Source organism: Emys orbicularis, chromosome 2 (assembly GCF_028017835.1).
Source record: "Emys orbicularis isolate rEmyOrb1 chromosome 2, rEmyOrb1.hap1, whole genome shotgun sequence".
Classification (NCBI taxonomy): domain Eukaryota; kingdom Metazoa; phylum Chordata; order Testudines; family Emydidae; genus Emys; species Emys orbicularis.
The window spans coordinates 170,296,822-170,321,173 of NC_088684.1; the positions used below are offsets into that span (position 1 = coordinate 170,296,822).

General features: G+C 39.1%; 1 protein-coding gene across 1 annotated transcript in view; it reads left to right on the plus strand.

The window, feature by feature from the left end:
• Window positions 1-20,626, plus strand: part of NDUFS6 (NADH:ubiquinone oxidoreductase subunit S6) — a 32,183-nt gene extending 11,557 nt beyond the window's left edge. Inside the window, exons 2-4 of the mRNA XM_065399483.1 lie at window positions 2,995-3,048; window positions 18,060-18,182; window positions 20,476-20,626. Of these exons, the coding sequence (XP_065255555.1) occupies window positions 2,995-3,048; window positions 18,060-18,182; window positions 20,476-20,544 (246 nt within the window). The 3' untranslated portion in view covers window positions 20,545-20,626. The remainder of the gene's footprint in view (window positions 1-2,994; window positions 3,049-18,059; window positions 18,183-20,475) is intronic.
• The last annotated feature ends 3,726 nt before the right edge of the window (window positions 20,627-24,352 follow it).

The window sequence follows — 24,352 nt, forward strand, 5'->3', positions numbered from 1 at the left end:
GGTGATCTTGGCGGTTACAGAACAGGCCAGTAAGCCCAACTTCAGTACCAGGTAAATTGGCTGACACAATAATAAAGAACAGAATTATTAGACACACAGATCAACATATGTTGGGGAGGAGTCAACATGGCTTTTGTAAAGGGAAATCATTCCTCACCAATCTATTAGAATTCTTTGAGGGGGTCAACAAACATGTGGACAAGGGTAATCCAGTAGATATAGTGTACTAGGACTTTCAGAAAGGCTTTGATAAAGTCCCTCACCAAAGACTTTTAAGCAAAGTAGGCAGTCATGGGATAAGAGGGAACGTCCTCTCATGGATCAATAACTGGTTGAAAGATAGGAAAGAAAGGGTAGGAATAAATGGTCAGTTTTAACAGTGGAGATAGGTAAATAGTGGTGTCTTCCAGGGATCTGTACTAGGACCAGTACTGTTCAATATATTAATAAATGATCTGGAAAAGGGGGCAGACAGTGAGGAGGCAAAATTTGCAGATGAGACTCAAGATAGTTAAGTCCAAAGCAGACTGTAAAAAGTTGCAAAGGGATTTCACAAAACTGGGTGACTGGGCAACAAAATGGCAGATGAAATTCAATGTTGATGAATGCAAAGTAATGCATACTGGAAAACATAATCTCAACTACATATACAAAATTATACGGTCTGAATTACTTGTTACCACTCCCAAAAGAGATCTTGGAACGGACCATGTTCATGGATCGGTTGCAGATACAAATTTTGTTTCAGCACCGGGATCTAAATAAGACAGAAAATCTAATGTCACTATATAAAATCCATGATACGACCACAACTTGAATACTGCATGCAGTTTTTGCCACCTCCTCTCAAAAAAAGATATATTAGAATTAGAAAAGGTGCAGAAAAAGGCAACAAAAATTATTAAGGGTATGGAACAGCATCCATATGAGGAGAAATTACAAAGACTTGGACTTTTCAGCTTGGAAAAGAGATGACTAAGGGTATGTCTACACTACAAAATTAGGTCGAATTTATAGAAGCCGGTTTTATAGAAATCGGTTGTATACAGCCGATTGTGTGTGTCCCCACATAAAATGCTCTGAGTGCATTAAGTCGGCGGACCGCGTCCACAGTACCGAGGCTAGCATCGACTTCCGGAGCGTTGCACTATGGGTAGCTATCCCACAGTTGCCGCAGTCTCCGCCGCCCATTGGAATTCTGGGTTGAGATCCCAATGCCTGAATGATGCAAAACAGTGTCGCGGGGGGTTCTGGGTACATGTCGTCAGGCCCCTCCCCCTCTGTCAGAGCAACGGCAGACAATTGATTCGCGCCTTTTTACCTGGGTTACCTGTGCAGACAACATACCACGGCAAGCACGGAGCCCGCTCAGCTCACCGTCACCATACGTCATCTGGGTGCCGGCAGACGTGGTACTGCATTGCTACACAGCAGCAGCTAACTAATTGCCTTTTGGCAGTAGACGGTGCAGTATGACTGGTAGCCTTCATCGGCGATCTGGGTGCTGGCAGACGTGGGGCTGGCAGACGTGGGGCTGCATTGCTACACAGCAGCAGCCCCTTGCCTTTTGGCAGTAGATGGTGTATTAAGACTGATATCCATCGTCGTCATATTGCAGTTCAATCAGAGGCACCTGGGCAGACATGCTCAGTCCTATTGAACCGTCTTGACGATGATGGCTATCAGTCTTAGTACACTATTTTCTGCCAAGCACCCAGAAGATGCCGAGGGCTATCGGTCATGCTGCACCGTCGGCTGCCAGCTTAAGATGTAAAAAATAGATGGACCAGATTTGTTCTGTATTCATTTGCTTCCCCCTCTCTCCGTGAAATCAACGGCCTGCTAAACCCAGGGTTTTGAGTTCAATCTTTGGGGGGGGCCATTCTGTGTGACAATTGTTTGTGTTTCTCCCTGATGCACAGCCACCTTTGTTGATTTTAATTCCATGTACCTGTACGCCATGTCGTCACTCGCCCCTCCCTCGCTCCCTCCGTCAGATACTAGTTTCGCGCCTTTTTTCAGACCAGACGCCATAGCACTGGGATCATGGAGCCCGCTCAGATCACCGCGGCAATTATGAGCACTATGAACACCACGCGCATTGTCCTGGAGTATATGCAGAGCCAGGACATGCCAAAGCAAAACCAGGACCAGCCGAGGAGGCGATTGCATCTGAGTTGAGAGTGCTGTCCAGAGCGGTCACAATGAAGCACTGTGGGATAGCTCCCGGAGGCCAATAACGTCGAATTCCGTTCACACTACCCCAATTCCGACCCGCTAAGGCTGATTTTATCGCTAATCCCCTCGTCGGAGGTGGAGTAAAGAAACCGGTTTAAAGGGCCCTTTAAGTCAAAAAAGGGACTTAGCCGTGTGAACGTGTCCAGGCTTAATTCGATCTAACGCTGCTAAATTCGACCTAAACTCGTAGTGTAGACCAGGCCTAAGAGGGGATATGATTGTGGTCTATAAAATCATGACTGGTGTGGAGAAAGTAAAGGAGGACCTGTGGAACTCATTGCTGGGGTATGTTGTAAAGGCCAAAACTATAACGGGGTTCAAAAAAGAACTAGATAAATTGATGGATCAATGTCTTTTTAGCTAAGGGGGTAAGGGATACAACAGCATGCTCTGAGTGTCCCTAGCCTCTGATTGCCAGCGTGGATGATGATGATTTCCTATTCCATTCATTCCCACTAAAGCACCTGGCTTTGGCCGCTTTCAGAAGATAGAAAGGCTAGATGGACCATTAGTCTGACTCAGTATGGCCATTCTTATGTTATAAATTGTATCATTTGCCCATTTGAAATATTTTGTGGGAAGTGATAACTCCGCCTTCAATCCCCATCCTCAAGATGACAATGAACTTGAAGCCCAGAAAGTCAATTTCACTTTTGTATTGAACTGCCAGCAGATTTTTATTGTAGTTTAAATATTCATATCCCTTAGTCATGGTAACTACTTTCTAATTAAGTTACAACTTATTTTGTATTTCAGGTTTATGAAGAAAATGACTACAGGAAGGTTCGATTTGTTGCTCGACAGAAGGAGGTAAAACACATAGTAGCTAGACTCTTCAGGATATGATTTTAATTTTCTTGGGTAATGATGCCTTAAATATTTAGGTTTATCAAAATAAATAGTTTTAATGTCAAGAATTTTTAAAATGTGTTACAAAGTAGAAATGACAGATCTGTTTTGCTCTGTCTTCGAACAAGTTGCTCCTCCAGACTCTCACTGATGTGTACTTCTTTGCTTTGATGTCAGACTGCTTATATACTCCTCTGTTCCACAGCTTTGATCTAGGGGGTTGTCTACCTGTGGAGTTATTCAGGAACAGCTATTAACCCACTGGGCTAAGATAAACAGGAACAAGGCACTCTTATTCTAGAATAAGTGTGTCCACATATGTAGTTATCTGGAATAGTACCATGACTAGACAAGCCTTAAATTTTATTTACTAACTCCTACTCCCTCAAATATTGTTACTCTGAAGAATTTTCTCTTAAACTTTTTAAAATTTGTATATATTAGTCACTAAATTTCAGTTAATAACAATACATTTTATTCCATCTACTCAATGAAAATCAAATTCTGCCAAACTGGATTAAATCCATAGATTAATGTAAAAGTAATCAAGTGATTAGATATTTGATACATGTTTATTATTTGAATTGTGGTAGCACTTAGAGTCCCCAGTGACATGAAGCCCCTATTGTTCTAGGTGCTGTAAAAACACATAATGAGAGAGTAACCACATTTCATACAGAATTTTAGTACTATATTACTTTTTGACTATCCTTTAATAATGAATGATCTTTCTGTGGAAGCTTACTTTGTCTTGAACTTTCCAGCAGCAGTTCCAAATAGAGTAATAATAGTACTCTATTATAGCAGAGTACTGATCACGATTTGCTTAGTTAAAATTACACTGCTCTACAGCCAAAATGCTTCTGAAATAAATGTAGTCAAACTTCACTAATTCTGGGTCACTGAGAACGAAAATGACGCTTAAAATTGTTGATTGGCTCTAGTTTTCAAGATATGCTATTGGGTCAATATATACGACCCTTGACTTGGGAATGGCGGAGGATAAGTGAGTTATAAAGGGAAGGGATCTCAGTTTAAACCAGAAATGACTAAAATACATCTTTGACTGGATCTATGAATAAATCTATGACTGGGTTTGGACAGTACTTGCTTTTTAGGCAAAACGATGAATGATGCAATCTGAAGCTGGTATTGCGTCATACATGATATGAGTCGCATCATGTTATTCCTAGAAGTCATGGATGATGCAATCATAACAAAGCTTACATCACTCTGCTGAACAAATTGCCCTATGTCAGCTCTAGAAATCATACAGTGTCGTGCTCTCTTATTTGTCAGTGTTTGATTTTGCAAAGGGACACATTTCTGTTTAGCCAAAGTGAGCAGAGATGCCTCGTACTTGTGTGAACAGTGCAGATAATTTCTGCTATATTTGTGGTGAAGTGACGTTTGCATCAGTATAACCACTATGGTTAAGAAAGCCTATCACCTTTATTTTGGCTGCAAAATTGGAGATCAGGACAAGAGGTGGGCCCCACACATATGCTGCAACACTTGTGCAACAAATCTTCGCCAGTGGTTGAACAGGAAAAGGAAATCTATGCCTTTTGCAGTGCCAATGATTTGGAGAGAGCCAACACCTCATACCAGCAATTGTTACTTCTGCATGGTGCCTCCAGTTGGGAAAGGTGTGTCAAAGCAGAAAAAGTGGACTGTGCATTATCCAAACATTCCATCAGCTATACGCCCAGTACCCCACGGAGAAGGACTGCCGGTTCCTGATGCACCAGAATCATTCTCACTTGAGTCAGACGAGGAAAAGGATGAAACTTCTGGTCCTGAACCATCAATGTCACAGGACCCACCTTTTCTCCCATCCTCCTCCTCTGAACCACACCTCATAACACAAGGTGAACTGAATGACCTTGTCAGGGATTTGGAACTACCCAAGAGTAAGGCAGAGCTGTTGGGCTCCAGACTACAGCAGTGGAATCCCCTGGCAGGTGATGTTAGGGTTTCCATGTTCCGTGACCGTCAAAAGGATCTTGTCCCATTCTTCTTCATGGAAGGTGATCTTGTAGCCTGCAACAACATCGATGGTGTGATGGCAGCCCTCAACATCGTTCACGATTCAGATGAGTGGAGACTGTTCATTGATTCATCGAAGACGAGTCTTAAAGCTGTTTTACTGCATAATGGCAAGGTTTTGCCATCAATTCCAGTTGGTCATGCAGTCCATATGAAGGAAACCTATGACAACTTGAAACAAATTTTGAGATGCATAAACTATGACCAACATGAGTGGCAGCTTTGTGGCGATTTGAAGGTTGTTGCTCTCTTGCTTGGTCTGCAGACTGGATACACAAAGTACTGCTGTTTTCTCTGCGAATGGGATAGTCGTGCAAGAGATTCCCACTACATCAAGAAAGATTGGCCACTCCGACAGTCATTGGAGCCTGGGAGGAAAAGTGTTCAGCATCCACCACTTGTTGAATCAAGGAAGATTTTGTTACCACCCTTACACATCAAGCTGGGTCTGATGAAGAACTTTGTCAAGGCCATTGACAAAACACAAGCAGCTTTCAAGTACCTCTGTGGAAAATTTCCAAGGTTAAGTGAAGCTAAGATAAAGGAAGGTGTCTTTGTTGGTCCTCAGATTCGTGAACTTCTTCGAGATGATGCATTTGACCATGCACTGCGTGGCAAGGAAAAGACGGCATGGAAAGCCTTCCAGTTAGTGGCAATAAATTTTCTCGGAAACAACAAGGCAGACAACTACAGGTTGTTGGTGGAAAACCTCCTCAAGGCATACAAAAGCCTTGGTTGCAACATGTCACTAAAGATACATTTTTTGCACTCTCATCTAGATTTTTTTTCCACCGAACTGCGGAGCAGTGAGCGACGAGCACGGCGAGCGATTTCGCCAGGACATTGCAACAATGGAGAAACGCTATCAGGGCAAATGGAGCCCATCAATGCTTGCAGACTATTGCTGGACAGTGACAAGAGATGCTCCATTTAATGAATACAAGAGACAAGCCAAGAAGCGCCAAGTAGACACTGAATAGGACTAAACTATGTACAGAATAGTTTTTTGCCTTTTTTTCATAATAAATTTTATTTATATAACCCCTTTTGCTGATTTTTAAAGTGTTACATAAACAGGACAGGTGAAATATTATCATGTAAAGCAACCATAAACACATGAAAAGACCTAGGTTTACAATTTATGATTAAAACTCTACTATCTACACAATATACATAGACATAAAATGTAAAAACTTAAATATCTTAGAAACAGTAGCCAATCAGTTGTTTTAATTGTCATATTTGAATTCAGCACATCAAAATACATAATAAATAGCGCATTTTATCTCTGAAGCGGACGACTTCTCAAAAATTGTAGACCAGTGTTACATAACATTTTCCATTATAACTGACTTTTCAGTTGTTTCAGTTGGTTGAAAACTTTCTATGCTTGGGCTTAGCCTCTAGACACTGACTTGTTTTGTAAAGTTGAGCAAGAATGTTTCATCTGTTTTTCTGAGCATGACAAGATTGGTGAAAGAATTGGAAAATGTACCTTATTACTCAAAGTACTGTTGTGATAATTGGACCTACAAATTTACTCTACTTGTTAGCTCAATTGTAAAAAGTGAGTGTAAGTTCATGAGATGTCACAATAACCTGTAACAACAAATATTGATGGGAAAAGGTGCAAAAGTGAGACAGACTGAATTAGTCCAAACAAAAAAGTCTCCTGATATGACTCAAGGACTGTGTTAAGATCATGCTTGGTAACAAGAGAAGTGTAGAACCAGAATTGCCGTGTATAAAACTAGACCTAATTGGTGGACAAAATGTTGAGGGGATGGGCTATTCCACCCATCATTCCCTTTTGGGGTCCTTAAAGAAAGCTTTTGGGAGAAAAATTGGTTACTGGAACGAGGTTCACCATCATGGCTGCCATCCTCCCTCACTCCCTCTGGACTCCTTGGACTCATGTTAGGATGAAGAGGGTCCAGAGAGAGATCCTGAGCAGACCAGGCCAGGAAGAAGGAGCCAAATAACATTGCTACCCCCACTGGCTTAGGCTAAATCCCAAATACCACCTGAGATGTGAGACTCTTTCTCACCCTCACCCCACTAGTGTCTTCTTTTTCCTTCCCTACCTGATTTCTTCTCTTTTACTATTCTTTTCCCATCTCTCTAAAAAGAGTCTGGCTTAGTCTGCTAAGACTCTATATTTTACAACACTGCTATAAGCTGTGACTAGCAAGAGGCAGCTAAAAGTGATGCCTTAAATAGCCTGATGCTCATATGAGTTTGCCAGGCCTGAGAGTGGCTGATAAGACTGTGCTGTGCCTGTGTTTCTCCAGCAGTAAGGTTGCAAGTGAAAGTCAACACCCGGGAGACAAGCTGCAGCTTCTATCTTTGAGGTTCTTTTTCTCTCCCTTTGTGTGTGTGTTTCTTGTTTTGTCGTCTTAGGATTGCACTTAACAGCAACAGCAATAACGACAGCTCCAGCTCATCTCTACTAAATTCTTATTTCCCCAAAAGGAGAGTTATTACCATTTTCAATGCCACCTAAAAGATTGTCAAACAAGGATTTTTTTTCCTTCTTAAAAAGTGTCCAGCTAAAGGGAACAAGGGGGGCATGTTAAAATGAAAGTCTTCTTTAATACTTTACATTTCAAATACTTTGACTGTTTTCCTACTTTTCTGTATCTTTAATAAAAAGTTCGGATTTTTAATGGTCTGTTTGCCATGGTTCTAAGCAGGCTGAGGTCTCTGTATACCAAACCCCAAACCTGGTTTAAAACTATTTAATGTTAGACAGTGATTGGGTCGTATTGACACCTTTAACTGTTTGGGCTCATATATTCTATCTAAATTAATGTAACAATGCTCAGTCTCTTTAATTTAACAAAGAGAAGGTTAAAGGATGACTTTATCACTGTCTATAGGTACCAACATGAGGGGAAGAAATTTGACAAAGGGCTTTCCGTTCTGGCAGACAAAGATATAACAAGATCCAATGATTGGAAGTGAAACTAGACAAATTCTGACTAAAAAATATGGTGCACATTTATTACAGTAAGAGTAACCATTTGAACAATTTATAAATGGTTGTGGTGGATTTGTAGTTACCGGAAATCTTTAAATCAAGACTGTATCTTTTTCTAAAAGACATACTCTAGTTCAAACAGGAATTAATTTAGGGAAGTCCTGTGGTGTGTTTATATTGGCCGGTGGGGTGGTGATGATGGTCAGCCTTGTTGATCACAGTGATTCCTTCTGGCCTTATAATCTCTGGGGAAAAATGGGAGTGTGAAAGGAATACATGTTTTGGGCAATCCTACTGCCTAAATGCATAAGGCTGGAAGCTGAAATTTGGCATGGAATTAGTTTCCACTGAAGAGGAGTCTCAGCCTTATTTCAGCAGATATAGACTTTGATTTCACTATTTTCTAGGTAATTGAAACTGGGTTCTGACCGTGTGCAGTAACTTTTTGTTAAGTGTGCACTGAAGAAGGTTGGTGGCATGTGCTTGTGCACTAAGTTAGATTCACAATGTACAGTCCAATCAATTTAGGCTCTGATACTACAGACACTTAAGCATGCACTTAACTTTAAGTATGTGTGCAAATATATGCAGGATTGGGGCCATAGAGTCAGGGCTGAAGCAAGAACTTTCATACACTGTGTATGGTAATTTAGGGGCTGAGAAAGGGTTCCAACTGATCTTGAAAAGTGCACAGTGGAAACAAAAGCTCCCCTGGATCCCATATGGTGCATAAGATTGTTATGTGGGAGTTGGATTGTGGTAATTCAGCGCACTGTTTGCAGTTTGTTGGAAACCTGCAAAACTTGGAAGTCATACAGCCTGAAGCTTCTATAGAACAACTTCTTAATATTATATATGATGGTGGATAGACTTCATTGGGCCCTGTTGCTGTTGAGCTGGCATACAGGAATAAAAAAAGATTATATATTATAGAACACTTTATTATGAAGCTTCTGTAGAACATCTTTTTAAAAATAAATATCTTCCCCCTTCTCTCCTAGTAATTCAATACCAAAAACAAGTTGAGACCATTAAAGCTGCATGGGTAAGCACTAAACATTCATGAAATATCACAGCAAAGGATGCATGTGCAACCTTCATTCTGTTCTATGTGAGGATGCATTACAATAGTCCTTAATTACATAATCACATTTTTTCTACAACCTTAGCTGCATGGGTAAAGTATCTGTAGTATTGTGTGTGCTAGAGTCCATGAACGTTATTTATATGAAAAGTACTCAGGACACTAATTAAGACAATATATTACAGATTAAGTATAACTGAGAATAATAGGGAAAATGTGCTGCCATTTATAGGGTTTTAAAATTTAATTACAGCATTAAGTCAGGCCTCAGTTCAGCAAAACAGTTAAACACATTAACTCCATGAGGAGTCCTATTGAAGGCCAATGAGACTATTTATTTGGCAAAGTTACCAGTAAGTACTTACTTATTTGCTAGACTACTAGAGTATTGGGTCCTGATCCTGTACACAAAGTGAAATCAATGGGACTACTTGTGTGTGTGAATGTTTGCAGGATGGGGCCTTAGTTCATTAATATATCTTATAGTAAGTACAGTGTTACTACAGAGGAGTGAGGTTCTTGAACAGCCTTCTAATATTAGTGGGGGCAAACAACCTAACTAGTTTTAAAATGGATCTTGTTAAGTTTATGAACAGGATTACATGACTGTGTTAAACACCCTTGCCCATTGAGGTAGATGTTGGAGTTCACAAAACAAGTCCCTCAGACGTCCCTGAATTCCTTTTGGTAAAACTAGTGAACACCAGACTTGACAATCCTCATATTTTTAAGGGTAAAGGAAAAAAAAGAAACAAATTTGGGGGCCTTCTTTATACATCTCAGAAAAGCAAAATTAGACGCAAGCCCATTTTAAAATAAATCTTAGCAGGATCACCTTTAACTTTCCTGGTCTACGTCTTAATTATGAAAATGAGAACGTAAATGTTCTTTGGGTGAAGGGTGAAATCTGACACCATTTAAAATAAATATTTTTTAGCCTACTTATATTACAATTTTTCTTAAAATCCCCACTTTTGTACAGGCACTAAAATATGTAAATGGTCTCTTTTTTTTCCCCCTTCTGAATCTTAGAATCATAGAATATCAAGGTTGGAAGGGACCTCAGGAGGTCACTTAGTCCAACCCCCTGCTCAAAGCAGGACCAATCCCCAACTAAATCATCCCAGCCAGGGCTTTGTCAAGCCTGACCTTAAAAACCTCTAAGGAAGGAGATTCCACTACCTCCCTAGGTAACCCATTCCAGTGGTTCACCACCCTCCTAGTGAAAAAGTTTTTCCTAATATCCAACCTAAACCTCCCCCACTGCAACTTGAGACCATTACTCCTTGTTCTGTCATCTGCTACCACTGAGAACAGTCTAGTTCCATTCTCTTTGGAACCCCCCTTCAGGTAGTTGAAAGCAGCTATCAAATCCCCCCCTCATTCTCTTCTGCAATCTCAGTTCCTTCAGCCTCTTCTCATAAGTCATGTGCTCCAGCCCCCTAATCATTTTTGTTGCCCTGTGCTGGACTCTTTCCAATTTTTCCACATCCTTCTTGTAGTGTGGGGCCCAAAACTGGACACAGTACTCCAGATGAGGCCTCACCGATGCAGAATAGAGGGGAATGATCACGTCCCTTGATCTGCTGGCAGTGCCCCTCCTTATACAGCCCAAAATGCCGTTAGCCTTCTTGGCAACAAGGGCACACTGTTGACTCATATCCAGCCTCTCGTCCACTGTAACACCTAGGTCCTTTTCTGTAGAACTGCTGCCTAGCCATTCGGTCCCTAATCTGTAGCAGTGCATGGGATTCTTCCGTCCTAAGTGCAGGACTCTGCACTTTTCCTTGTTGAACCTCATCAGATTTCTTTTGGCCTAATCCTGTAATTTGTCTAGGCCCAATCCTCTAATTTGTCTTCAAGATAAGTATGTTATACTATAATGACATCGTTTTTCTTTGCTTGAATTCGTATTTACCCTTCTGGCGTAAGTGGCAGAATACTGTACTGGAGAAGAATCCAAAACGGCAGAATCAGTCTGTGACTTTCAAGCCCAGCTTTTCTACATTGCATTTATAAGCATGCCAGCTATGCTTTCTGAAAACGGAAAGTGTCTTTAGTGGATTTAATCAAATCCGTACAGAAGCTCTGTTTCATGTTTAGTACTCTTACAGCATGATTGTATCTATACATTCTTGGTTATGCGTATATCCCCTGGTGCCTTGGCATCTAACTATTGGTACAGTGAATTTTGGGAATTGGCCAGTATTGGGGAGCTCTTGTTAGGGAACTCTAGAATATGCATTGCATTCTTGAAGTTTGAGATCCTGGAACTATTTTCTAGCATTGCTGTTTCCACTGAGGAGGTATTTTGCTGTGTTTGTCACTGTTGATGCCTGATGGATTCAAACAGAAGCATACAGGACTGTTCAAAGATAGAACCAAGATGATAGTTCAAGAGGGGATTCTTAACCAGGGCAACCCTTTTCCAACTAGCAGAATTGAAAGGTCTGGGCAGCCTTAGTTATGTTCTTGCCCTGTGACCAGGTGGAACATAGCACTTGGAACTGAACCCACTCAGTGTGTGGGTGGAATGAGTCAATAATGTGGACCTGGGTTCAAAGGAATGACAGATCAACTGCTGAATGAGGAAGACTGCTTTTTCTTTGTGGGGAGCTATGCATGACATACAGCAGCAATTTTACTCAGATCTGAGCTACCACCTCTGAAGAGAAACAAACTGCTAATGTTTTATTGTGGACTATAAATGTTTTTTTGCTGGCTATAAATATTTAACATTACTTCCTGGTGCACTTACTTTGATGTGGGCAAGTCAAGAGTTGGGCCTGGTCTACACTTGGGGTGGGTAGGTGGGGGATTGATCTAAGCTACGTGAATAACGTAGCTGAAGTCAACGTACTTAGATCAACTATCGTGGTGTCTTCACCGCGGTGAGTCGACTGCTGCAGCTCCCCCATCGACTCTTCCTGCGCTTCTCGCAGCGGTGGAGTACAGGAGTCGACGGGAGAGTGCTCGGGGGTCAATTTATCGCATCTAGACTAGACGTGATAAATCGACCCCCGCTGGATCAATCGCTGCCCGCCGATCCGGCAGGTAGTGTAGACTTACCCTAAGATATACTTTGATACAGCAGGAATGGAGTTGAAGTTTTTCCATCATCTTAAACTGATAGGTAATAAGGGGCCCAGTGAGGAAATTAATCCTCGTAACCTGATATTATCTGTTAATAACTTCCTTGAGGTACAGCACCTGTGCTTTTAGTTAATCAGAAGTGGCTGGAAATTCTGGAACTTGGAAATACAGCCCTTGGAGTGCTAAACTGCAAAGCATATCTGTTTCTTTCCCCCAAAATTTTAAGGCAACATGATGGCTCATTGAGTGTTTCAGAACTATTGTTTAAAATATGGTTAAATGTGAAGTAGTTTTAATGGTTCACTTTATCTAGATTTTTAGAGAGGATGTTTCATATAGATGCTAACAAATCTGCTTACTCCACTAGGTTTATTGAAATAATAAGCAATTGAAAATACAAGGAAAGAAAAAGGGGTTTAGTAATCACATGAACAAGTAACATCCATGAATTCAAATCACCTATTTGAACAAGTAACTAACTTAATCATTCACTGCAATCTGTAATACTGCAAGATAATTCATTGTATCTCTTAACTGAAAACAAGATAAGGACTTGTAAAACCACTACTTACCTTTTAAAATCTATTAAAATGTTTTTAAACCTCCTTTTCCCCCCCTCATCAGTCAGAAAGGTAAATCTGATTTCTCTCAAACAACTGCACATCTAATTGATAATAAATGTCAACAAAACCCTAATAATTGATCAAAAGTTAAGAACCTTCTGCAGACTCCTTAATGCTATTTTTTTTTTTTTTTTTTTTTTACTTTAAGGATGGCTTGCTTGGTCACCAGAATCTCTCTTGAAAGTTGTTGTTTAGGAATTAAAGGCTTATTGAAAAGTCTAAAAAAGGCATAGATGTTACATTTTAGAACAATGTGCATTTTTAGCTGTAATTTTCAGCCAGTATTTTCAAAAATAGCCTAACTTTAGACATCTGAATCAATATTTAGATACTTAAGTGGCCTGATTTTCAGTGGGAGCTGCTGAATTCTCATTACTTTGAAAATCAGGCCACTTAAGTCCATCCCTGTTCAGAGAACTATGTATTTAAAGTGTTTGCTGAATCAGGGCTTTATTTATATGTTTGAATATGGATTTAGAAGCCTAAGTGTAGGCTATTTTTGAAAATCTTGGGCTTTCAGTCCACATTATTTAGCAGTTTCTTAGGAAGATACAGTATCACCCAAAGGCAGGGCAACATTCTCTTAAAAAATGACGAATTGTTAATACAAACTAAAAATGTATTTTGTTGTAAAACAATAATGTGCGAATACCAAAGAGTCCAAAGACTGTCACAGTTCAGGTCAACTGCACCTGTATTCCCCCTCTGTGGTTCAGCAAGTACACCCACTCTATGCTTCAGGCTCCCCAGCCAACACTTCTCTTGGGTGGAGACAAGTGTCCTGCTCCCTTTTGATTGGGATATTTCCAGCCAGAACAGTTCCCTGCCTTCACAGTGTTATTCCTAGCAAAGGACAGTCTACCTAAACAGGTTTGCTTGTTTCTCTCCTCAGATGGTACCCAGTATAATTGCCCCAGTTGTTACCTCACTGCGTTTTTTAAGCAAGCATATTTTGTTCTTAAAAGCAATACAGAGAAAGCATAGAAAAAATAATAGAAGAACCACCATGCATGCTAATAAGCTTGCCAGAGATCACCTCAACTGCAACACGGGCTGTGGTAGGAGCAATCCTTCAACCATGGTTTTAAGTTAATCAAACCCTTTGCTCTGAACAAGAATAACCCATGACTCAGAGAGTCCCTCATTTATCCAGTTTGGCTCTTTGAAGAGACAGTGAAGAGGTCATTAGCCAGGCAATGGGTTCCTGCTTAAAGTACAGCTTCAGTAGGATGGATTTGAGGTGGGTCATTTGCATTTTCCTTCCCTCCCCTGCCACCCAAGTATTTTCTAGGAAATGCACTTTACAAGTATTGTTCCCAAAGTGCTTTGAAGTGCCTAAGCTCTCCCAGAGATTGCATTAGTCCCGCTAAAGAAGTTCCATGCAATCCCGCAATAGTACACAAACCTTTGCATTTTCAATACAATGGTCTGCTAAAATACTTACACTTAATTCAGTAAGGTTTGTCCAGTATTTTACAGGACATTGTCATATCTGTCTCGCTGATTAAACAACAAACTATGTATACTAGTTTCAAGTTGACCAAGAGTAGTGCTAGTGTAATATAGGAAGCATGTGTGAGAGAACATGAGCTGTACTATATTAGATTCTGCCTCCTGAACACACAAGCCCAATAGGAGTGTGTGTGTGAGGGGAGAGGGGGGGCACTATCCATATTCTGCTGCTGCCTTAAGGGAGGAAAAGAGATTGAGGTCAGAGTTTCAACCCGGACTCTGCATTTCCCACCTTCTGAGTGCTTGGTTGGCTTTTCAGTATGAATGTTGTAAATTAAGAGGTACATATAATTCATGTAGTAAGCATAAGAAGCAATTCATTAATGCAATCAAACTAGGAAAGGGTGGGGGATTGAAATATCCAGCAAGGGCAAGTATAACTGTTGCTTTACTTGTCCATGTTTGTCAGTTTAAAATATTATTACAGTGCATTATAATAAAAGTCATTCATAACAACATACTAACCTAACTCATATTTGTGGCACTGTGTGCCTCAGAATAGCATCCTGGAACCCCCATATTCAGCACTGTCATATAATTATATGTTTTGACCAAGTATGCCTTATGAGATATCATTTTAAAAGTTTTGATCTGTTGAACATTAATGTCCTGTTGGATTGTATGTGCTATTATGGTATGTGAAGTTATGAAGTTTTGCTATGTGTGTTATTGAAATATGTTGTGAGGTTGGGAACACCCACAACCAGCCTTTCAGGTACAACAATGGAGCAGCCAGATGAGCTAATGGCCCATTAAAGGGAATCCACACTCACAATGACTATCTTAGGAACTGTATACAATGGAGACTTCTCAGAGAGAGCACGTAGACAATGGAGAATGCTTGACCAATGGAGGCGGACCTCCATGTCAGGAGCAAAGATCTTTCCAGCAAGCTGGAGGAAACTGTAACAGAGGGGAAGTGACATCATCACTTGGCCTCACTACCCCCACAACTCAACACCTAGAAACACATCTAGAGGACAAAGACTGAAAGGGGGAAGGTGTTCCCGAACTGGAGGGGAATTCCAGCCTGTGTATTGTAGCTCTGTTAACTGGCTTGTACTATCTATTGAGATGAGATACTGCTTGATTCAAATCCTGTTTAGTTTATAAAACTTAGATCGTGTGCTTATTTTTATTTTCTTTGGTAACCATCTCTGTCCTTTATGCCTACCACCTATAATCACTCAAAATCTATCTGTAGCTAATAAACCTGTTTTATGTTTTACCTAAAACAGTGTATTTTGTGTGAAGTGTTTGGGAAACCTCAGCTCAGGAACAAAAACTGGTGCTGCATGTCCTCTCCACATTGAGGAGGGACGGACTGGGTTATAAATGTATTCTGGTCAGGCTGGTACAGCTCAGGGGAATAAAGTTGGGGAGCTGGGGGGAATTGGCTGGAGCCTCTCTATTGTTAATTCATGAGTGGCTTGGAGAAGCATTCATGTAACTCAACTGGGTGTGTCCCTGCCTGTGGATGTCTTTGTTAAATGCAGTACCTATCAGAGGTTTGCAGTTTGTCACAGCTACACAAGGTGAGAGGGAATCCAGTTTGGTGGGACAGAGGGCTCCCAGTTTCAGGTTGCACCCCGGGAAAACCCGTCACATAGTCCAAGCCAAAGAATATTAAAATTGCGAAGTGAGGAACTTTACTGGTAGTAAATCTGAAATCAAGGTAGCCTTGTAACCTTAATTCTCCCCACCCCATGCATGTGCATTATGTTACTGTCCTTAATTACTTGATCACTTATTGTTTTTCCATATGCTCCATGCAAGTTGAACAGTACATGAGGCATAGTTGTGTAGTGCATGAGGCAGAGGTTCCTTTGGCAAAGGAAATTGTTGGACATTGACTATGTCAGCGAGATGGGTTCTATTCCTGCCTTTGCATCAGCTATACTTCAGAGCCATATCTCCTTCTGTGCTCCCTATCTCCTGTTATATGGAAGGAGGAAGGACTTCCTCCATGCCCACTTTCACAATTACCCAAGCCCTCCCACGTTAACTGAAGTTCCACCCAACTTGTGCACACATGCATAATGCCAATGAGATTCTGAGACACTGGCTCAGCAAAGTTTCTGTATTTATGATTATTTGATCGTTTTAAAGTTTCATATTTTAAAATGCAATCTCTAATTTTTGCACGTGTGTATTTGTGGGTAAATAGCTAAATCTTGGTTTGAGGCCATGCTAAAACTTGGTTCAAAATGGAAATTATTGATTAACTTCTTTAGCTACCAAAACATTCAGTCTGGATAATTGATTTGATTAGCTACATGAATTTTCCAATCTTGTATTAAAGAATTTAAATCCTGGGTGGAAGACATAATTTGGGAGCAGGGAATCTGTTACATGTTGCCATATGCCAGAACTGTAAAGTAACTACTTTTAGCTCTTCAGGATTCACCTGATATAAACCTACCTACCTTATGCTTGTATTCCCCATGAGTATCTGCATTTTTCAAAACCAATCAAATTGCATGTTTTGTATAATACTTGTGAAGATATGCACATAGCAGATACTGCTTCTTTTGATTGACATTGCAGAATATTTTATACTCTTGTGTATATAAAACAGATTTTTTTAAAATACCCAGCTTTTCTAGTAAAGTAGAGGCCAGCATCACACAGGCATGTATTAACAAAAGTTATTCTTTTGGGAAAAGTGGTATGTTAGTCTGTGTCCAAGCCCTAAAGGGAAAACAATGTGTATATTCTTCATTGACAAATACGGGTCAATTAAAACTGCTAGAATAACTTTGTGTTTCACCATATGTTCCTATTTTAATTTAATACAATAAGCTGTACTTTAATAGCTGTTAAAGTTAGTGTTCAGTACTTACAGATATTCTCCAAATATTTTTTCTAGACTTTCTCCCATTTGGTCTGTGAGATCAAAGTTAAATCCTGTTTGCTGTTCAGGAGATACTGTGTGTATAAAAATATGAATTAATTGTGTTGAATTCTATATTTGCTCATTTGAACTTATTAAAGTCAGTGAATGTTGTGTTCAGATTTGAGGGCAGAATTTGTTCCTTGGTATAAAAGCAGAGTTCACACTCTAATTAGAAATGTGTGTAATCAAAGGTAAATGGGCTGAGTCTTTGAAGAGTATACACAGTGGATTTGGGAAAGCCTGGACAGATAGGTTTGTGACCAGACCATATTTTAATGCAGTTGAATAGATCTAAAGTTATTTTTGAACTCTGTTTGCTTCAAGTTGAGGTAATTATTATTTTAAATAAGCTATTTATAAAATACAAAGTTTCTGTTTCAGATATATGCTGTTAAAGGAGTTTCTGTGCACTTCAGAGTTCACTATATTAAAAAATCCCAATCTTTTTCCTAACATGAAGGAGTTTAAACTGCTGTTGTTCTATTAAAGCAAGGAAATTTACCCATAGTTTGGTAAAAATTAGATAAGCTTTGCTTGATATTTAGTATAGATTTAGTATTTAGTTTGTTCCCTTAAACAATCACCTATGGTTATCTGTTCAATATTTAATAATGCTTCTTGTAAAAATTACTATGCAGAATTTGGTTTCTGAGGGACTCAGATGGTGATCTTCTGATTTGTGCCTTAGTGTAGTGAACCTCAGGAAAAATCTTTTCTCTTGTTCTGTTATTGCAGGTAAATGAGACCTTTGCTATTGACTTAATAGCAGAGCAGCCTGTGAATAAAGTTGAAAGCCGAGTGATATCATGTGATGGTGGTGGTGGAGCTCTGGGACATCCTAAAGTGTACATAAATTTGGTAACAGAACTTTAATCTCCTTTTGTGCTATCCCCTGTATCACATGTAGTTTATTTACTAATTTATTTATGGTAGGTAAAATCACTCACTCTTTTGATGTTTTGGCTTAGTGAGTTGCAAAGGAGGGAGTGACTGTCACTTTTATTATTTCTATAATAACATAGGTGTGCATGGCTAAACATATAGGGGTAAGGTTTTCTGCTCAGAAGAGTTTACAGTCTTAAATGACTGAACATGACCCTCATCTCTAATCCATTGAAATTAACAGGATCTTTCTGTTAACATCAATAGGTTTTAGATTAGATCCCGGGAAGAGGAAGTGGAAGGAATGGCATGATCAAACAAAGGCATAGTGGAAAGTGAGCTAGGGAAAGATCAGCTAGGAACAAATAATGCCTTATAAACAAAAAGTAGGAACTTTCATTGGGACTTTTCTGTCCTGAATATCTATGCAGATTCATGATAGTCTCTCTCTTTTTCAAAGTAAGTTTTTTCTTAGATAATTTTTTTTTTTTAATTAAAGCATATCAGTTTAGTACTTGTATAAAATGCTGGTTTAACAGTTTTGAAGACGAAAGTCCTTTATATATCCTAAGAGAGTGTGTGCAGTATGAACTTCCCCTCACTATCTTGCTGTTCATAAGTACTGACAGTTTCCGGGGTGCTGCCCTGCCAATGCATGTCATTTTAGAGGAACCATTTCTAAGTGTAAGTAGGATGTGATTATTGGTGGCCTGGTAGCATGCTGGGTGCTCGCCACACACACAAGACATGGTCCCTGATTAAGAGTTCACAATCTGAGTTTAAAATCTTCATTCTCTTTGTCCACTTGGTCTCTGGCTAAGATGACCATCAAGGACTCTTTTCTTTTTTTTTTTTATTTAATTGGAGGTTTTATTTGATGTCAGCATCGTTGTGATTTTTCCCAACACGGAAAAACTCCATACGTTTTATGAAGAAAATGTATGATTCATTTTATAAGTATATTTATTACTCAGACATGGAAAGGCTCAATTATATTTAAAATTGAAAAGTTTGATTCTATAAAATAATGGAATCCACAGTCTATAAGGCTCTTAAATATGATGTGAAAGATTGAGATGCTTTTACCAACTAAATTGCTATTTTCATTCCCAGCCCATTATGTAGCTTTGGACAAACTAATGTGAGTATACAGAAAACTTTCTCAATGGATGTGGAGCTGAATGGACAGAAGTGTAGATATTTTAATTCACAGTTCTGAATTAAGTTGTCTTTTCTTCTGTGACTTAACTTTCACAATTTCTCACTGTTCGTTTCAGTTCAGTGCAACAAATCACCTTTATAAATATATATTTGGGTAGTAATCTGGATCTTCGGTTCTAATGGTGGAAGATTCTTTTAGTTTCTGTATTTTTCCTCTTTTTCTTCACTTGAAATATCTGATAGTGGATCTGAGAGTTAAATCCATCTGGAGGAAATGTCCAAGGCAAAGTGCTTCAGTCCCTTTTATTTAATTGCTAGTTTGCATACCTTGGCTCTAAAACAAACAAACAAATCAATTTTCTGCACTTTGAGATGAGCTCTCAAGGTCCTTTCCAGTCCTATGATTCTATAAATGCTTTTTATATTGTTACTTAACAACTCTTGGCTATATTTGCCTGGACTTTTCACAGTAATCTTATTCTTCTTCCAAAGTTCCCCTTTAGGATGTCCCTCAGAACTCAGCCTCTGAACTTTCCTTCTCTTTGTCAGCTACACTATAGGACTGTGCAATTGTCCGAACTCCCAGTGTAGACATGTCTTAAGAGAGTTACTCTCTACTATTTTGAATAATCAACATACAATGTTTGTTAAATTCCAATCAGTGACATCTGTGAAAACCCAGTGAAGTTACTTTTTGAGGTAACTTTGCAACTTGTGGAGTTGCACAGGTGTCAGAGGGTCCAATTTGGCTTGAGAAACCTTTTACTGTTGATATACTGATAGAAATAACAGCTTGATTTTCAGATCCCACTTTGAGCTTATAGAGCTGGCATTTTTAAAAGGAGGAGAGAAATAACTTGGAAACTGGGCATGATATGGAAGTCAAACGTGACCCCCTCAATGCCACTTCTAGTCAAATTTCAGTATAGATATCACAATTGAAATGTAAAGTTAACTATATTTGAATCAGGAAGTTAGTCATTTTAGGAAGAAGATAGGTAAATATACAGGTAATTTAATGAAGTGCAATTTTTAAAATCTACAATAGTAAATTAAAATTATACTTGGCAAGTCTTATATTTTTTATTGAGATGTTTTCTTTTTGCAGGACAAAGATACAAAAACTGGAACATGTGGTTACTGTGGACTTCAGTTTAAACAGAAACATCACCACTGAAAGATCATCCCTTCATGCCCTGCAGAATTCTGTCAGAATTTGTGTTAAAATATTAACAATAAATGAAATTTAAAAGCTCAAAGCCTTTATATTTGTTTTAAAAAAATATCTTGCACAAATGGCGTTTCCATAGATTAAAACTTGAAAAACTAAGGGCTTGTCTACATGGTGAGGTAATGCACCCTGCAGGTTAGGGGGGTGATTTTTATAGAGCATTAACATGTTGCATGTTAATTGGTCCATATAGACTCTACTGATGCAAAGTAAAGTTTTCCTAGTGCTCTTTAATGTAGTGTATAGTACTATGTTGAGGCTTTCTTGAGAACTTTTATGTGCACCAGTAGGGTCTACATCATGGGAAGACCGTGGGCCAAATCTAAATCACCAGATGCTTTTGAACAGACCCCAGAATCTTTTTATTTACATATTAATATTATTGTTGTGGTTTTTTCATTATTTTCTCTGGAATCTGGATCTTGACTACCTTGAGCAAGAAATTTGGACCTTGACAAAAATAATAGACTACCCCTGGTCTACGTGGACCAATTAAAGGGGGGAGGGATAGCTCAGTGGTTTGAGCATTGGCCTACTAAACCCAGGGTTGTGAGTTCAATCCTTGAGGGGGCCACTTGGGGATCTGGGGCAAAATCAGTACTTGGTCCTGCTAGTGAAGGCAGGGGGCTGGACTTGATGACCTTTCAAGGTCCCTTCCAGTTCTAGGAGATGGGATATCTCCATTAATTATTATTATTATATAATGCACAACACATTAGTGTGCTTTAGAAATCACAGCCCCGTAGTGCACATTATCCTACTGTGTAGACAGCCCTAAGAGTGTTTTGAGAGATGAATGTAAAGAAGTTTTGAGGTAGAAATTCTAATATCAATTTGTTCATAGAATAGACCTGGTGCCATGTTATGCTTTTGCTATCTGGGATGCCTCTTAGTAAAATGTCTTGGACTTGAAACTGATGCTGAAATCAAATAGAAATGGAAATCTGATACCCTTTCCCTTCTGATAGGTTAAATATATATAATTTCTTTTCCAGCCTGAATTAGACCTGGGTTTCAGATTAGAGGATATGAGGTTTGATAATTCTAGGTATTTGTCTCTTGGCTTCATTATTACTCCTGTTCATAGATTGGTCATTGTGTGCCATTTCTCTGCTGATATAAATAACTAAATTGAAATCCATTTGCTCTTTTGTTGTGTGGGATAGAGATTTCTCATTTTCAAAGCTAGAAGTTATGGCTGACTAGAACAGGATATAGTAATTGTCTATATTTCTCAGCCATCTTGAAAACCTCACAAAATGTCTAAAGTACAATGAAAAGGGTTGACCACACTTAAATTCTCTTCATAAATATGAAAAACAAACTTTCAAAGTTTTTCAAAAAGTTAATGATGCTGATAACCAGTAAATCTTGGTCACTTTCTATCTTAACTGCTGAAAAGACATTTAGGATCTGATTGTCCATTATCCTGCACCATGTGTAGTCATTTACAGGATTGTGAAGTAGGTACAAAATGCTATCAGATCAAATTAGTGGGATTTTATAACCACTTAGCACTGGTGCAAATTACTATATTTGGTGCAGGATAATGGAGAACCAGACCATCTACATTCTAGTTTCTATGTGGACTAAGTTCAAAAAGTAGAACATTGAACTCCACCACTTTATCCATTCATATATGTACAATAATTTTTTTGTGTTTTTCTTCATCAGATTGAGTGGAAGGAGTCAATCTTCAAAACTTTTTTTCTCCACCTGTACACTTAGAATAGTTTGCAGATATAACTTATTTTATTAAGCATTTCTGTAATGCTGAACAGTATTGCAGTACCTCAGAATAACCTTTCAAGATTCATCAACAGCAGAGGAGAAATTAGATGTAGATTAGCTATCAAAGAGAACCCCCATATATTTAGTGGAAAGGTAAACTTGAATTCTGTTGCACTCTGTAGCAGCAGACTGGAAATTAAGTTTAAAAAATTGGAAACTTTTACTGAATTGAATACAAACTGAATAATACAATTGATACTTTAACCCTGTTTATTTTTATATTCAATTCAACTTGCTGTTCCTATACTTTGTTTTTGATGTAAATATTTCTGAACTCCTACACACCTGCATTGTAGAAGTTGTAGGATTTGGCAGCTGGGGCTTTTGGCACATGGAAAGGCATAGTACGCAGTCCTGTATTGTGGGATAAGCATACTGGCTTGATGTGAAATAATTTAAATGTCAAGTGCTATCTTCATGCTTTCGACTTTATTTTAAATGAGCTTTGATTCTGAAGCACAATTCTGCAGCAAGCAGTATCTTTACAGTAACTTCTGTGTCCACAGAATTGTGGCATACACAAGGTGTGTATAAACTGCACATACAAATCATTTATTGTATTATATGCACAGTAGCTATGCAGAAGTATACTAAAAATAATTCTTTAAGGACTTGTGACAAACATTTGGCAGTCAATGAAAAATGGGACTAAGTGATGCCAAATTGATTTTTATTGTATATGTACTGTATATGGCAATTTTTTGGCCCTGACCAGTGAAAGGCATTGGATTATACCCTGAAGCATGAGATTAGATTACCTTTATTAGTCTGTTAGAATATATAACTACACATACTAATTTTAATATTCTCGTGTTAAATCCAGTGTCAGTGACACCAGACCCTATATTTTGATGGCATACTGTGTAAAACAGCATTTCTCTTTAATTGGTTCCTGTATTGCTCTTCAGGAAATAATTTATTAATCTGATTCCCAATCTGGGGTCTAGCTAAAACTGCTCCTTAGAAGCATTCTTAACTTTCTGTACACTTTTTTTTAATATCAGGCAACAGCAGCTATTTGTAATCTTTTTTACAAACCAATATCAGCATTTCAAAATAACATGGGCAGAGACTGAGGCATAAGAAAAAATATATGCCTTTTTGCTACAGTATTGCAGTGGATGATTGTGTTTAGTTGGTTAAAATATAATCTCTCAATCCTTTTCAGTCACTGCTTTCCTGGGTAGTCTCTTGCCACCACTCTCCCTGTCCTTTAAGTAAGCCCTACATTTGTTCCTAAATGTGATCTTGCCTTTGGCTTTATTAAAATATGTTTAATTGCACCCAGTTTACCACATGCTCTGGAGTGCTGTCTCAGTGACATGTCCTCCTTGTTTACTTCCTCACCAATAGCACTGAGTTTATATATTCTTCTGGATCATTGATTTTTATAGGAAGTGTATTGAGAAATGTTACATTGATAGATTCTGAGGCAAGAAGGGACCATTTTGATCATCTAGTCCAAGGTTTCTCAAACTTCATTGCACTGTGACCCCTTTCTGACAACAAAAATAGCTACACGACCCGAGGGGGGGGATTCAAAGCTGAAGTCCCAGGGCTTCAGCCCCAGGTGAGGGGGCCTGTAACCAGAGCCCCACCATCCAGGGCTGAAGCCCAAGGGCTTGGGCTTCGGCTCTGGGTGGTGGGACTTGGGCTCGGGCTTCAGCCCTGGGCCCCAGCAAGTCTAACACCAGCCCTGGTGACCCCATTAAAATGGATTGGTGACCCCATTAAAATGGATTGGTGACCCACTTTGGGGTCCCAACCCAATAAGTTTGAGAACCGCTGATCTAGTCTGATCTGTCTAACACAGGATATAGAACCTTCCCAAAACAATTCCTAGAGCATATCTTTTAGAAAAACATCCCATCTTGATTTAAAAGTTGTCAGTGATGGAGAATCCCCCACAAGCCTTGTTAAATTGTCCCAATGGTTAATTACTCTGATTGTTAAATATTTCTAC